Genomic DNA, 12445 nt, shown 5'->3' with positions numbered 1-12445 from the left:
ACAGAGTACACACACACAGAGTACACACAAAGTACACACACACACACACACACACACAGACACAGACACAGACACAGACTCAGACACAGACACAGACACAGACACAGACACAGACACAGACACAGACACACACACACACACACACACACACACACACACACACACACACAAAGAACACACACACAAAGGACACACACACAAAGGACACACACACACAAAGTACACTGTTAATTACATTAGGACAGTGAATGCATGTAGACAGGATAACTTGGATAGCCCTAATGGGCTTGTCTTTCTGTGTCCTGTTGATGCTGTTGTACACCTGGTTGTCTTACTTGTTTTTGTCTGTTTTAACCTGCTGTGGCTCTCGCTCTTGTACTCTGTTTTATTGTGTTTGCTTTTTCCTTGTTATGTGAAGCACTTTGTGACCCTTGGTCTGCGAAAGGCGCTCTATAAATACACTTTACTTACTTACTAGACTAGTTTCATGTTTCCTGTGACCCTTAAATAGAAACACCATGTCAGGAATGAAGAGTGGATGTGGAGGCTGATTAACTCCCTGGGAGAACCTGACCTATGAAGATAATAACTCTGATCTCCTTGGATGTCTCAATGCACAGATTAACATGTTCAAACTGATTTATATGCACAGGTTCAGCAGGAGAGCAGCACCAGGCTCTCCAAACACTCAAACAGCCTCTACACTCAGGAACAGCCAAGCCAAACCCTTCATACTATCTGGCTGCTCTTTTATACAAGAAGTGAGCCTAGGACTGCTCTAGCATTTATACACACTCATATGGTATCATTCTACACTAAATATGTTCACAGAGAATATCGTGAGTTTAGAATGATAAGGTTCTATCTCCGTCTAGAATGATAAGGTTCTATCTCCGTCTAGAATGATAAGGTTCTATCTCCGTTTAGAATGATAAGGTTCTATCTCCGTTTAGAATGATAAGGTTCTATCTCCGTTTAGGGCAGTTCAGAGATATTGAGCGTCAAAGTTTTTACATTCCATTATGTTTTGTGAGATGGAACCTTTGTATTTTTAACTCAAAAATGTCAACATTTTTAAAAAATAACACCACACAGGCATTAATAAACACCTAATGGATCAGATTATGTAAAAAACTCAATTTTGACAAAAATGGAGATAGAACCTTATAATTCTAACGTCACGACATGTCCCCCCTCACACCCAGACATTGGTCGCACGGTGCTTCTAGTTGGGGGTCTTTGTTGCCATGTGATGCATGCTGGGATTGACCCCCTGAGCTCACCATGGCTGAACGCTGAGTCATACGTGTAGGGCTCAGACAGGAAGTGAGGCAGGGCCAGGATCATGGCGCTGACGGACATCAGCAGACCACCAACCCCGATGAAGCGCGGCCGGTTGACCCGCCCCCCCAGGTAACTCACAAACACTATGAGCACCGTGTTCCCCACCTACAGACAGACAGACACACAGACAGACAGACAGGTTAGTGTTCCACACCTACAGACAGACAGACAGACAGACAGACAGACAGACAGACAGACAGACAGACAGACAGACAGACAGACAGACAGAGAGGTGTGGTGGTGTGTCGTGGTGTGTTGTGGTGTGGTGGTCGGCTCCTACCTCGTGCAGGGAGGAGATGGTTCCAGAGGAGGCGCTGTTGAGACCGAAGCGTCTCTCGATGGTGGTGATGGTGCTCTTGAAGTAGGAGCTGTAGAGCAGCTGAGTGAGCTGCAGCAAGCCATGGCACAGGACGAACAGCTGCAGGGGAGAGACCAGGGAGAGACCAGCACACAGATAAGACATCTACTGGACAAACAGCTGGGGTCTGTGAGTTGGACTGGTGAAGGTCATGAACACCGCCACTAGTGTGCCCTTGAGTAAGACACTTAGCCCTCAGTTACTCCAGGGAGATAAAAGTGTTGCTAAATGGTTGAAATGTAAAACACTGATGGAGGATCAGTCGTGAGTTTAGAATGATAAGGTTCTATCTCCGTTTAGGGTAGTTCAGAGATATTGAGCGTCAACGTTTTTTCATTCCATTATGTTTTGTGAGATGGAACCTCTGTCAGTATTGATTGATTGATTGATTGACTGAGAATGTTCATTATGTGAAGCGCATTGAGTTGCATCTTGTAAGAAATGCGCTATACAAATAAAATTTGATTTGATTTGATTTGTATTTTATTAATTACTAACTAAAAAATGTCAACATTTTAAAAATAACACACAGGCATTAATAAACACCTAATGGATCAGATTATGTAGAAAACAAAATATTGACAAATGGAGATAGAACCTTATAATTTATCTAATAATTAATAATTTATTTAATCTAACGTCACGAAGTGAGAGAAAACAACAGGGGGAGATCATAGACATGACAAAAGGATGGGCACAAATAAACCCATGTTGTCACAGCAACACACAGTCACAGTTGAAATCCTGGAGTTATACATTTACCAACATCCTGAAAACATCTTGAATGCATCTCAACAGCATTGGTAAATCACTAACCAACCTCCTCACCATACAAGCAGTCCCAGTACACACACTCCACATGTGCCCATCTCTTCAGGTTACACCTTAACTGCGCCTCCTGAGACATCTACTGCCCCCCAGCACTGCGTCTCCTGAAGACACCCGCTTTTCCCCTCTACTGTGTCCCCTAAAAACTTCTATTGCCCCCCTTGTACTGTTTCTCTGTTTCTCCAGTGTCTAAAGAAACAAAAAAAACAACAACCTAGGTTTAGAAGAAGGTTTTTCCTTCTATCAGTGGCCCCGGGCCTGAGCTGGATTACTCTTCCTGCTACGACTGGTGGATTGATGATTCACTTGCTTAGTCAAATGTATTGATCGTAAGTCGCTTTGGAATAAGGCGTCTGCTAAATGCCCAAAATGTAAATGTAAAAAATGTGCTGGGAACAAAAGCTGTGGAGCACCTTGTCACAGCAGCAGCTGGAATAAACGATGATTCCCACTCTAGCTGTCTGTCTACAGTCCCACGAGATCCTCTGTGTGTGTTTGAGAGCAAGTGAGAAGAGTCTTTAAAAACATCCTGTGTCACAAGGAGTTGCCCCCTATTTCCTTCAAAGGCGACTCAGCTCTCTCACTGTTAAACACCTGTCACTGTGACGGATCTGAAGGCGCGATAGGTTACGTTATTACAAGGGAAACATGGAGTTACAGTCACACTGTTTAGAATTAGAAAGTTAAACTATTTTCTCTTCATTCAAAGACAGACAGATCTGGCACAGAGGCTAGACCGCCCCCCCAGAGAGGCCACTCAGATGACGCTTTCCTCAAACACCAGGTAGAGAACAGTGTCTAGTAGTTTTAACAGGCCTACTGCGCCACACTGACAACTCTCCTGTACTATGAACAGCATATTGCACTATTGATCCCACTGTAGTATGACTGGTTCCACTGTAGTACGACTACCATCAATGTATGACTTTATGACTGTATTATTACTTACTTTACTTATTGTACTTTACTCTATTATTGTTGATTTTGTATCTTGCTGCAATGCCAATGTTGAGGAACCTAAGCCAGAGAATGTGCCTCTTGCGTACTTTGGGATGAAAGCAGTTCTGATTGTGATTGTGATTCCTCTGCTTTATCAAAATAGTCTGACTATTCTGGCCTCCCAGCCAGCGGTCAGTGTTTGGTGCTAATGAAGGCCAGTACACATACAGTATCAGCTACGTAAACACGTGTTAGATCATCATAAACAGAGTAACAGTTCACACGGCCGTACGGAGGTCTGTGTGTGTTAGTTGTTTACACGGCAATCAGCTTCAAGAGGACAGATATTCCGCTTGTTTACATCCGTCTCTGGAGCTGCTTCTCTGACACCCGTGGTAGCATCAGCGTCCTGTGCTGGACAGGTTACCAGTGGCCTGCAAAGAGGGGTTGGGCCATTATGTGTGTCAACAGATGGACACAGACAGTGGCGGACTCAGGCTGTTTGAAGGGACCCCATCAGTGCACATGGTCAAGTTTAAACCATTGGAAGGGCAGCCAATAGGGCACGTCCTCTAATTTTGCCACTCAAAAGGGCACTTAAGAGAGACGTTTTCAACCGTGGGGGCACCAGGAGGGGCGGTCGCTCCCCCTGCCCCCCCCCCCCCCCCCCCCTGAGTCCGCCAGTGGACACAGATATTCCTGTGACTGTGACACCCTTCACATGGACTCAGCTGGTCTGTGGGGCCAGCGGAGGCAGGAGGCGATCTGAGGGGACATGTTGAGATTTGGATTTCTTCTGAAAACAGAAGTAGTAAATCCAACCCTTCTGTTATCCAGCAGCTGCCATAACATCTTCTTCTGAGGAAGAATAAACTCAAGCCCATCTGACTCTGGAACAGTTAATGCTCCTATTAAAGGGAACTTGGCTTGATGGTTTGGTTACCACACACACAATAGCCGCTTTTACACTGTTGCTAAAATGTCATCCCTGTTTTGTATCAAGTGGGTCTTTAATTATGAACGATTTCCAACAAGACCTGTTGGCTTGGGGCAACAAAATGTATTCCTTTGTTTTTGATCTGGGATAAAAGAAAGGGTTAGCAGTCTGAATGGCAGATATATATATATATATAGCTCTGCTACCGTAGCCTCAGGTTAATACAAGCTATGCTAGCCTACAAGCCAGGCTAATCCTTTGTAGACATAGGATATATATGATTGATTCCCTTTCTCCATAATAATAGAACCATTGAAATATCAGATTTCAGGGCAGATAACTCATCTCTGTCTTATCCTCTGGGCGTTCTGACAAGCTTGTTTCTACAGTACGACAATATCGCTAATAAATAATTCAAGACAGAATGTCATCAATCAAAGTGCTTTAACAGCAGCCTGGGGTCAGGGTTTGGTGAGAGCCGTCCTCATACACGTCCACTTACAACAACTTAAGAGGCCTCGCCCTTATTCACACACACACACACACACAGACGCGCACACACACACACACACACACACACAGACACACACACACAGACGCTCGCATGCACTCACACAAACACACACAGAAGCACACATGCATTCGAACACGCATACACAGACGCTCGCATGCACTCACACAAACACACACAGAAGCACACATGCATTCGAACACGCATACACAGACGCTCGCATGCATTCACACGAACACACACGCACACCCACACGCAGACACACGCATGCATGCACATGCACACGCACCCGCACGCGCACACACACACACACACACACACACACACACACACACACACACCAAGTGGCAAAGCAATTAAGGGCAAAGTGCAGAGGGTTATTAATCACACTTGAATGAAGAGAAAGTGACATAATGCTCAGAGACTCAGAGACTCAGGGAAGGTCTGTGATGTTGTGCAAAAGAGGAACTCCAGCAGGACATGAAGCAGGTATTCTGGAGGTGAGTCATCATAACAATAACAGTGTGATTCTGATGATCACTCACTATGTCATATATGACAAACAGCGGATGGCGCCACAGGGGTGGTGCATCACGACCTCATGACCTACGTATATCATTTGCCAATTACTGCGTTTGGTAACCTCAGATGATTCAGAACTAAGCAAACTGTGAAAGGCGTTTTCCATCATCTAGTCCACCTTCAGTGGGACTCAGGGAGCACATAAACAGACTGCACTTATATAGCGCCTTTATCCAAAGCGCTTTACAACGGCCTCTCATTCACACATTCACACACCAATGGCTGCAAGCTGCCATGCAAGGCGCCGGCCCGCTCACTGGGAGCAATTTTGGGGTTCAGTGTCTTGCCCAAGGACACCTTGACATGTGGCCAGCCGGGGCTCGAACCGCCGATCTGCCAACCTTGCGATCATTAGACGGCGACTCTACCTCCTGAGACACAGCCGCCCCAGCTCATCCCTCTCAGGCAGCACATCCCAGGATCCCTCTGATGTTTTAAACTGGTGAACTTCCACACTTTGATCTTTCTTATTTCCAGTTCTAAACGTTCCGTGGAGTCGCTGGCGTTGTGGAACATTTGGACATCCTCAAGGTCCACAAACACCTCCACTTCCACCTCTGTGTCAGTGCTGCCATTGTCTCAGCCATGAGGACTGCTGAGAGGAGAGAATAGAGGGAAGTGCTGACTTAAATATTCCAGATTCTGTTATTCCAAAGACACGTGTTGGAGACACTGGACCGGACCCTTGGATTTCCATGAGTCAAATAGTCTTAACAGGTTAACACTGGACGAAAATAAATAAATATGGAAGAAAAAAAAAACATTTGGACAAAAAAAGTTCTGCTGCATTTCCGACCAGTTCAAAAGACCTGAAAGTGGTGAGAGATCACAGGCCCAAAAAAAAATCCCAACCATTGTCGTAAATCCACTTAAAACGCTCCTCTACACAATAGCATGATGATCAAAGACGCCCAGCTTAGCCAACAATCTCCCCTCATGGTGCAGCTAGACTGTGATAAGCTAGACTTGGATCAGCCAGACTGTGATACACTATGAAACAACCATACAACTGAACAACTCCAGGGAAACCCACTACTTTCCAAAATGGCCCAGCTGAGCCATACTGTCCATGGCCATGCCACCTCAGACATACTGTCCATGCAACATACTACATGCTACCTCAGACAACAGCTGTTAGGTCCCTGAGGACATCCACAGAAAAACAGAATCTCCAGTATGATGAAATGGGGTGCTGTGTGGGACATGACAGGTTTGAAAGGTTGAACGCAGGTCAGAGAGAAAAGGAAAGCTCTTAGTAAACAGATGCATCATGGGGCTGCCGTGTCCTAAAGGAACATGTCTGGAGGTGGAACACCTTCTCTGTACCTAGAGGGTGTAGCCCGCAGAAGATAAGCTCCAGAGACTGAGAAAGCAAACAGAATATATTGAAATGTGCTGCCATGAACACAAAGTAATGTACAATATGTACTTATGTGGTAAGGAAAGACTGATGGATTACAATAGTTCCCAATTAAACGTTTGTTGACATTTCCTGTGCTTGGATTTCAGTTTGATTTAGTTAGGGTTAGGCCAAATCTGAAATATATATTCTTTATTTTTCCAATTTCCAAACTGTCAGTAAGAAGGAAGGTAACCAAAGTTCTGGCATTAAACTAAGAGTAGATATAAAACAGGATGGAAATCAGTCGGCTAAACAGAACAACATTATTGAAAAAAAATGCTAAGAATTTAGTTAAATGATCAATCAACATTCCTTATCTTTTAAATTAAAAAATTGTCTTGCGGTAACATACTGTTCCTGGTGCTTACGTCAGTGAGAACTGGAGTATGGACCATTGGTAATTTGTTTGGGAAGCTTTGTGGGTTTAATACATCAATTCCCCCCAAAAAGAGAGAAAGATTCCACTTGCAGTAAGAAGGGTGTTTCTCTCTGAATATGTTTGCATCCATTTGCGACCACACCTCTCAGACTCAATTAAACTGGTTTCATGGTGATCTTCATTAACTCAGAACTTCCACTGTTTCCATCTGACAGCATCTGAGCTGGTGGACGTTCTCATCACTGGATGAATAGGATGGGGTAGAAATCCAGGATGTCAAACAGGTTCTCAGCGTTCAACACTCCTATGTTACAGCATGTTATTACACACCGTGAGTTTAGAATGATAAGGTTCTATCTCCGTTTAGAATGATAAGGTTCTATCTCCGTTTAGAATGATAAGGTTCTATCTCCGTTTAGAATGATAAGGTTCTATCTCCGTTTAGAATGATAAGGTTCTATCTCCGTTTAGAATGATAAGGTTCTATCTCCGTTTAGAATGATAAGGTTCTATCTCCGTTTAGAATGATAAGGTTCTATCTCCGTTTAGAATGATAAGGTTCTATCTCCGTTTAGAATGATAAGGTTCTATCTCCGTTTAGGGCAGTTCAGAGATATTGAGCGTCAACGTTTTTACATTCCATTATGTTTTGTTTTTTTTAACCTTTATTTATACAGGTAAGAAACACATTGAGCCCCAAGGGCTCATTTTCAAGTGTGACCTGTTCACAGGCATACAACATCCACCACAAACAAATACAATACAAAACCTGGCCTACATAGTCTAAAAACTAAACTAAAACTACATAGTCTAAAACTAAACTAAAACTACATAGTCTAAAACTAGTCTAAAACAATCTAGATAATCTAAAACTAAACTAAAACTACAAAAACCTAAAACTAGACAGTTAAAGATCTAGGGACAGGGAGGGGTCAGCAATGGGCAAAAGGGAGGGTCAACTTAATAGCAAGAACAAATCATGGACTCGCACTGTATGTCTCTCAGCAAGAGCTTGAAACTGGAAAGAGGGATCAGATGAGACAGTTTCAGACTCTGCTGTAAAGAATTCCAAGAGGAAGGGGCTGCAAATGAGAACGCCCTTTTGCCTTTCATGGTCCGGACCAAGGGGATGGAGTATGTGATGATGTCCTGTGTGCGAGGACGGATTGCTTGCGTGACAGGTGGTTAGAAAGGTAGGAGGGGAGCAGACCAAGGATGGATTTGTAAATGAAAATATACCAGTGAAGGGTTCGGCGGATAGAGAGAGATGACCAGTTAACCAGAGAGTATAGCACACAGTGATGCATAAGGGGTTTACAGCCTGTTATGAATCTTAACGCGCCATGAGAGATGGAACCTTTGTTTTTTAATTAATTACTAACTAAAAAATGTCAACATTTTAAAAATAACACCACACAGGCATTAATAAACACCTAATGGATGAGATTATGTAAAAAAAACTCAATTTGGACAAAAATGGAGATAGAACCTTATAGGCCTAATTCTAACATCACAAAACAGGTTCTCAGTGTTCAACACTGTTATGCAAGCCTATGTCACAGCCTGTTATTACAGTTGGACGTCTGAGCTACCTGGATAGTGATGCATGAGGTCCTCCTAATAGTATTACAGCAACAACAGTCAGACTGAACGGCATGTTCGTCCACGTCACACAGCCTTGACTATGGGCAGAGTACAAACAGCACACTGACTACCTGGCTGCTGCTCATGAACTGACATGCCCACGCACAACATAATCACTCACAAACACACACACACACACACACACACACCCCTTCCTGTACACATCTGAGGTTTTAGTTGGGGGGAGAGGTGGGGGGGGGGTAAAGTGTGAAATGGGAGTGGGGTGGGGTGGTTAGCCGGGGAGGGGGGGTTAGCCGTGGGGGGAGGTTCAGCATTTGCAATAACCACCAATCCGCAAAACTAATCTGGTTCTAAACGGACCTACCGCAGCCCTGTGAGAACCCTGAACGTAAACAACTCTGGCTGAGAGGGTCTGGATGTGGAGGCGCGTCTCTGTGTCTCTGTGTCTGTCATGTCTCTTCTGTGTTGGTTTTGGACCGAGTCTGACAGGCCCTTTCCCAAACCACCTCCTCTGTATCCTCTCCAACATGTGGACAGCAGAGAGGGGGTCAACAACCATGTCACCAAGGACAGGTAGATTAGGAACAAGTCAGCAGCCATTCATCACATTTACAGTAAAGGCTGTGACTTAATGACTTAGCAATTATCCAAAGAGAGAGGAGTTACATTGTTGTAATAGGCTCATACTCACTCAGGTGTCCGATCTGGGGGACAGTATTTATTTGTATACTGTACAGTACATATATATATATATATATATATATATATATATATATATATATATATATATATATACAGTACATCATTTCGAGTAACTGACAAGCCAAAACATGATAAATTCTAAGAAATGACGGAAGCAAAGTTGATTATATTGCAGACGCATCGTAACAATGAGTCATGAAATGATCACTTAATCACTCAGCCTAGTGATCTACTACGAGGTAGGACTTTTGACTCACGTGTGCCTTACGGGGATAATGATCTCTAAAGGATAGTCAGATAGGAGTTCATTGTCTAGATGACAACATAACCTGCCCTGAACTGTAGAAGCTCCAGTGAAGTGTTTGGTGTGAAAAACATATTAGGAATAATCTATCATGGGGTTACAATGATGGGAAAGGCAATCTGTGATGGATTACATTGTTTTCTACCTGTTGTAAGTTAACCAATGCTTGATTAGCATTGATTATATTGTAAATAATTAATTGTATCTTTAATCATAGTTTACCTATTGTACAGTATCACCTCTGTGTAACTTCAGAGCAGATGTGTTGTTACTCCAATTGCTGGCAATTTTGTGGTCAGATTGTGACCACACACACACACACACACACACACACACACACACACACACACACACACACACACACACACACACACACACACACACACACACACACACACACACACACACACACACACACACACACACACACACACAATAATGCCAGCAACACTTACCTTCAACACAACACAGGTAATATAAACAACTGTATGTCTCAAGAGCACATTCCAGGAATAGTTGGTACTTCAAATGACACACGTTGCCATAATGGAACAATCTCCTGGCATTTTACAAACAATTAACTGAATATTAGTTATAAAAACAGGAGTAAATAATCCTAATGCATTAAAAGGAAGTATTAACAGCAAAATAGCTATAATAACTAATAATTATAACAATACAATAACCAAGTCACAAATCCATAACCTAGAGCAATAATGATAATAATTAAAGTAAGTATTTACCTTAATGCTACAAAATAATTTCCTTGGTTTCTTGATGTCCTTTGCATACATCTCCATGCCTGTGTGTGTGAGTAGAGAGACAGAGAGAACAGGCAGTGTGTCAGGGTGTAGGGTAGTGAGTCTGAAGCAGCTTTTAAGCAGCTTGTCATGTCAGTGATGTCGTTGTGGGCTGAGTCCAACTACACGCTGTGATGTTTTGAACGTAACTAATGAATGTCCATATTTGGAACGTAATGAATGTCCATATTTGGCACATGTCCATATTTGAAACATGACCGCATGGCTTTTATACGGTGTTTTCCTGCAAAGAAACGATGAACGATGATTCCTGTAAGTATGTGCATTTCTTGTAATGACATGAATATTCTTCCTACTCCCTTTCGGACATGTTAAGTAAATAGTGTTTTTTGTTTTGTTTTGTTTTTGTTTTTTGTTGTTATAACTATTTCTTTTTTCACATGTTCGAAATAAAGCTTTCATTCATTCAATATAATTATGACTGGACGAGGAGGTTAACGTTAACTTACTCAAAGCACAATATTTGAACAATATTAGAATTGAAGGACAGTGGAACGTTTATTACTTAAATGAGTTTAAAACGTTTAAATAAGTGTGTGTTTACATGTGGATGTTGTACACAAGATGGGGCTAGGCGACAGTATCTCTACTTCTGGGGACAAAGATTATCTGTTTATTTGACCCAAACCGCCAAGCTGAACCTCCCTACAGGAACATCTCTAGATGAACTTCAGTGAACTGTTGAATCTCTTCATACCTGCATGTTTCACATCAACACCACCACGGACTTCCTGTAGGAGTTTAAAACGATATCAAACTGTGTGTAGTGTACCCATAACATCACCAACTGTACACATCATTCAGGGGATTATCTGCACAAAACCAACCTTCCCTGACAGCAAACGAAAGGCTTGACACATGGAACAGAAAGCATTGCAAAGGTAACTCAGGAAATAAATGGTCACACATACATTGTAAAAACAATAACACAAAATATATCATCAGTAAATACTTACGGATTCAATAGTATTCACATTAAACGAGGCAGTGCTTTCATCATGTCTGCAGCAGAGTTTAACTGACCTCAGATCTCTCTGGTGCACATCTCCTCCAAGGCTGTAAACCACAGAGAGGTGGATGGTACAGGAGAGGACATCATATGGTTGGGGGCAAAACAAGACAACTATACCAGGGCCATGGGACTCACAGTCTATTGGGGAGGGGTGTCTTATCTGGTATGAACTGTACCCCAACTGTTTCAGTGTAGGGTTAGGGTTAGGACACTTCTGCAGGGGAGCTCAGAGGACAAGGACAGAGAGATGGGGAGAGAGAGCAGCCACACATGTTGGTCATTGACCTTAATGTATAAACATGCACAGTAAAAACCTTTGCACAGCCTATCTGAAGCAAACACTACTTCTCCTCTACACAAAGACACAATGTAGAGGTCTCGTTTGGCACCTCAGGGTTTCCGCACAAATTAGATTTGAGATAATCTTCCATTACGCAATCTTGAAATAATGCAGATTTTTTTCCCTGTGACTTCATCCTGAAATGGGTGCAACAAAAACAACCTTTGTTCTCGTGTATTACTACAGACAATGACAATGTCCGTAACACCAAACTGCATTACTGTACATCAGAGTTAGTAGTTAAACTAACACACCAGACACCAATGTGGGCAAAACATGACCAGATGAATTACTTCAGAGTTCTGAATTAAGCAGATATTCAGTAAAAAAAAACAACAATAACCAAAACAAAGTTTCATGATGTCTGAGACTATAAGCCCT

The 12445-nt window shown here is 42.7% G+C and overlaps 1 protein-coding gene across 2 annotated transcripts in view; it reads right to left on the bottom strand.

Annotated features, from left to right (window-relative positions):
* Positions 1 to 10770, bottom strand: part of slco2a1 (solute carrier organic anion transporter family, member 2A1) — a 27066-nt gene extending 16296 nt beyond the window's left edge. For both annotated transcript variants that reach the window (XM_080537280.1, XM_080537279.1), the window contains exons 1-3: positions 10635 to 10770; positions 1625 to 1762; positions 1284 to 1449 (exon numbers count right to left, since the gene is read on the bottom strand). In XM_080537280.1, coding sequence (XP_080393406.1) covers positions 1284 to 1449; positions 1625 to 1762; positions 10635 to 10691 — 361 coding nt within the window. In that variant the 5' untranslated portion in view covers positions 10692 to 10770. The remainder of the gene's footprint in view (positions 1 to 1283; positions 1450 to 1624; positions 1763 to 10634) is intronic.
* Positions 10771 to 12445: the final 1675 nt, after the last annotated feature.

The sequence above is a fragment of the Nansenia antarctica genome (assembly GCF_963989245.1).
Source record: "Nansenia antarctica genome assembly, chromosome: 7".
Taxonomy (NCBI): Eukaryota; Metazoa; Chordata; class Actinopteri; order Argentiniformes; family Microstomatidae; genus Nansenia; species Nansenia antarctica.
This window is presented reverse-complemented; position numbering and strand designations above follow the sequence as displayed.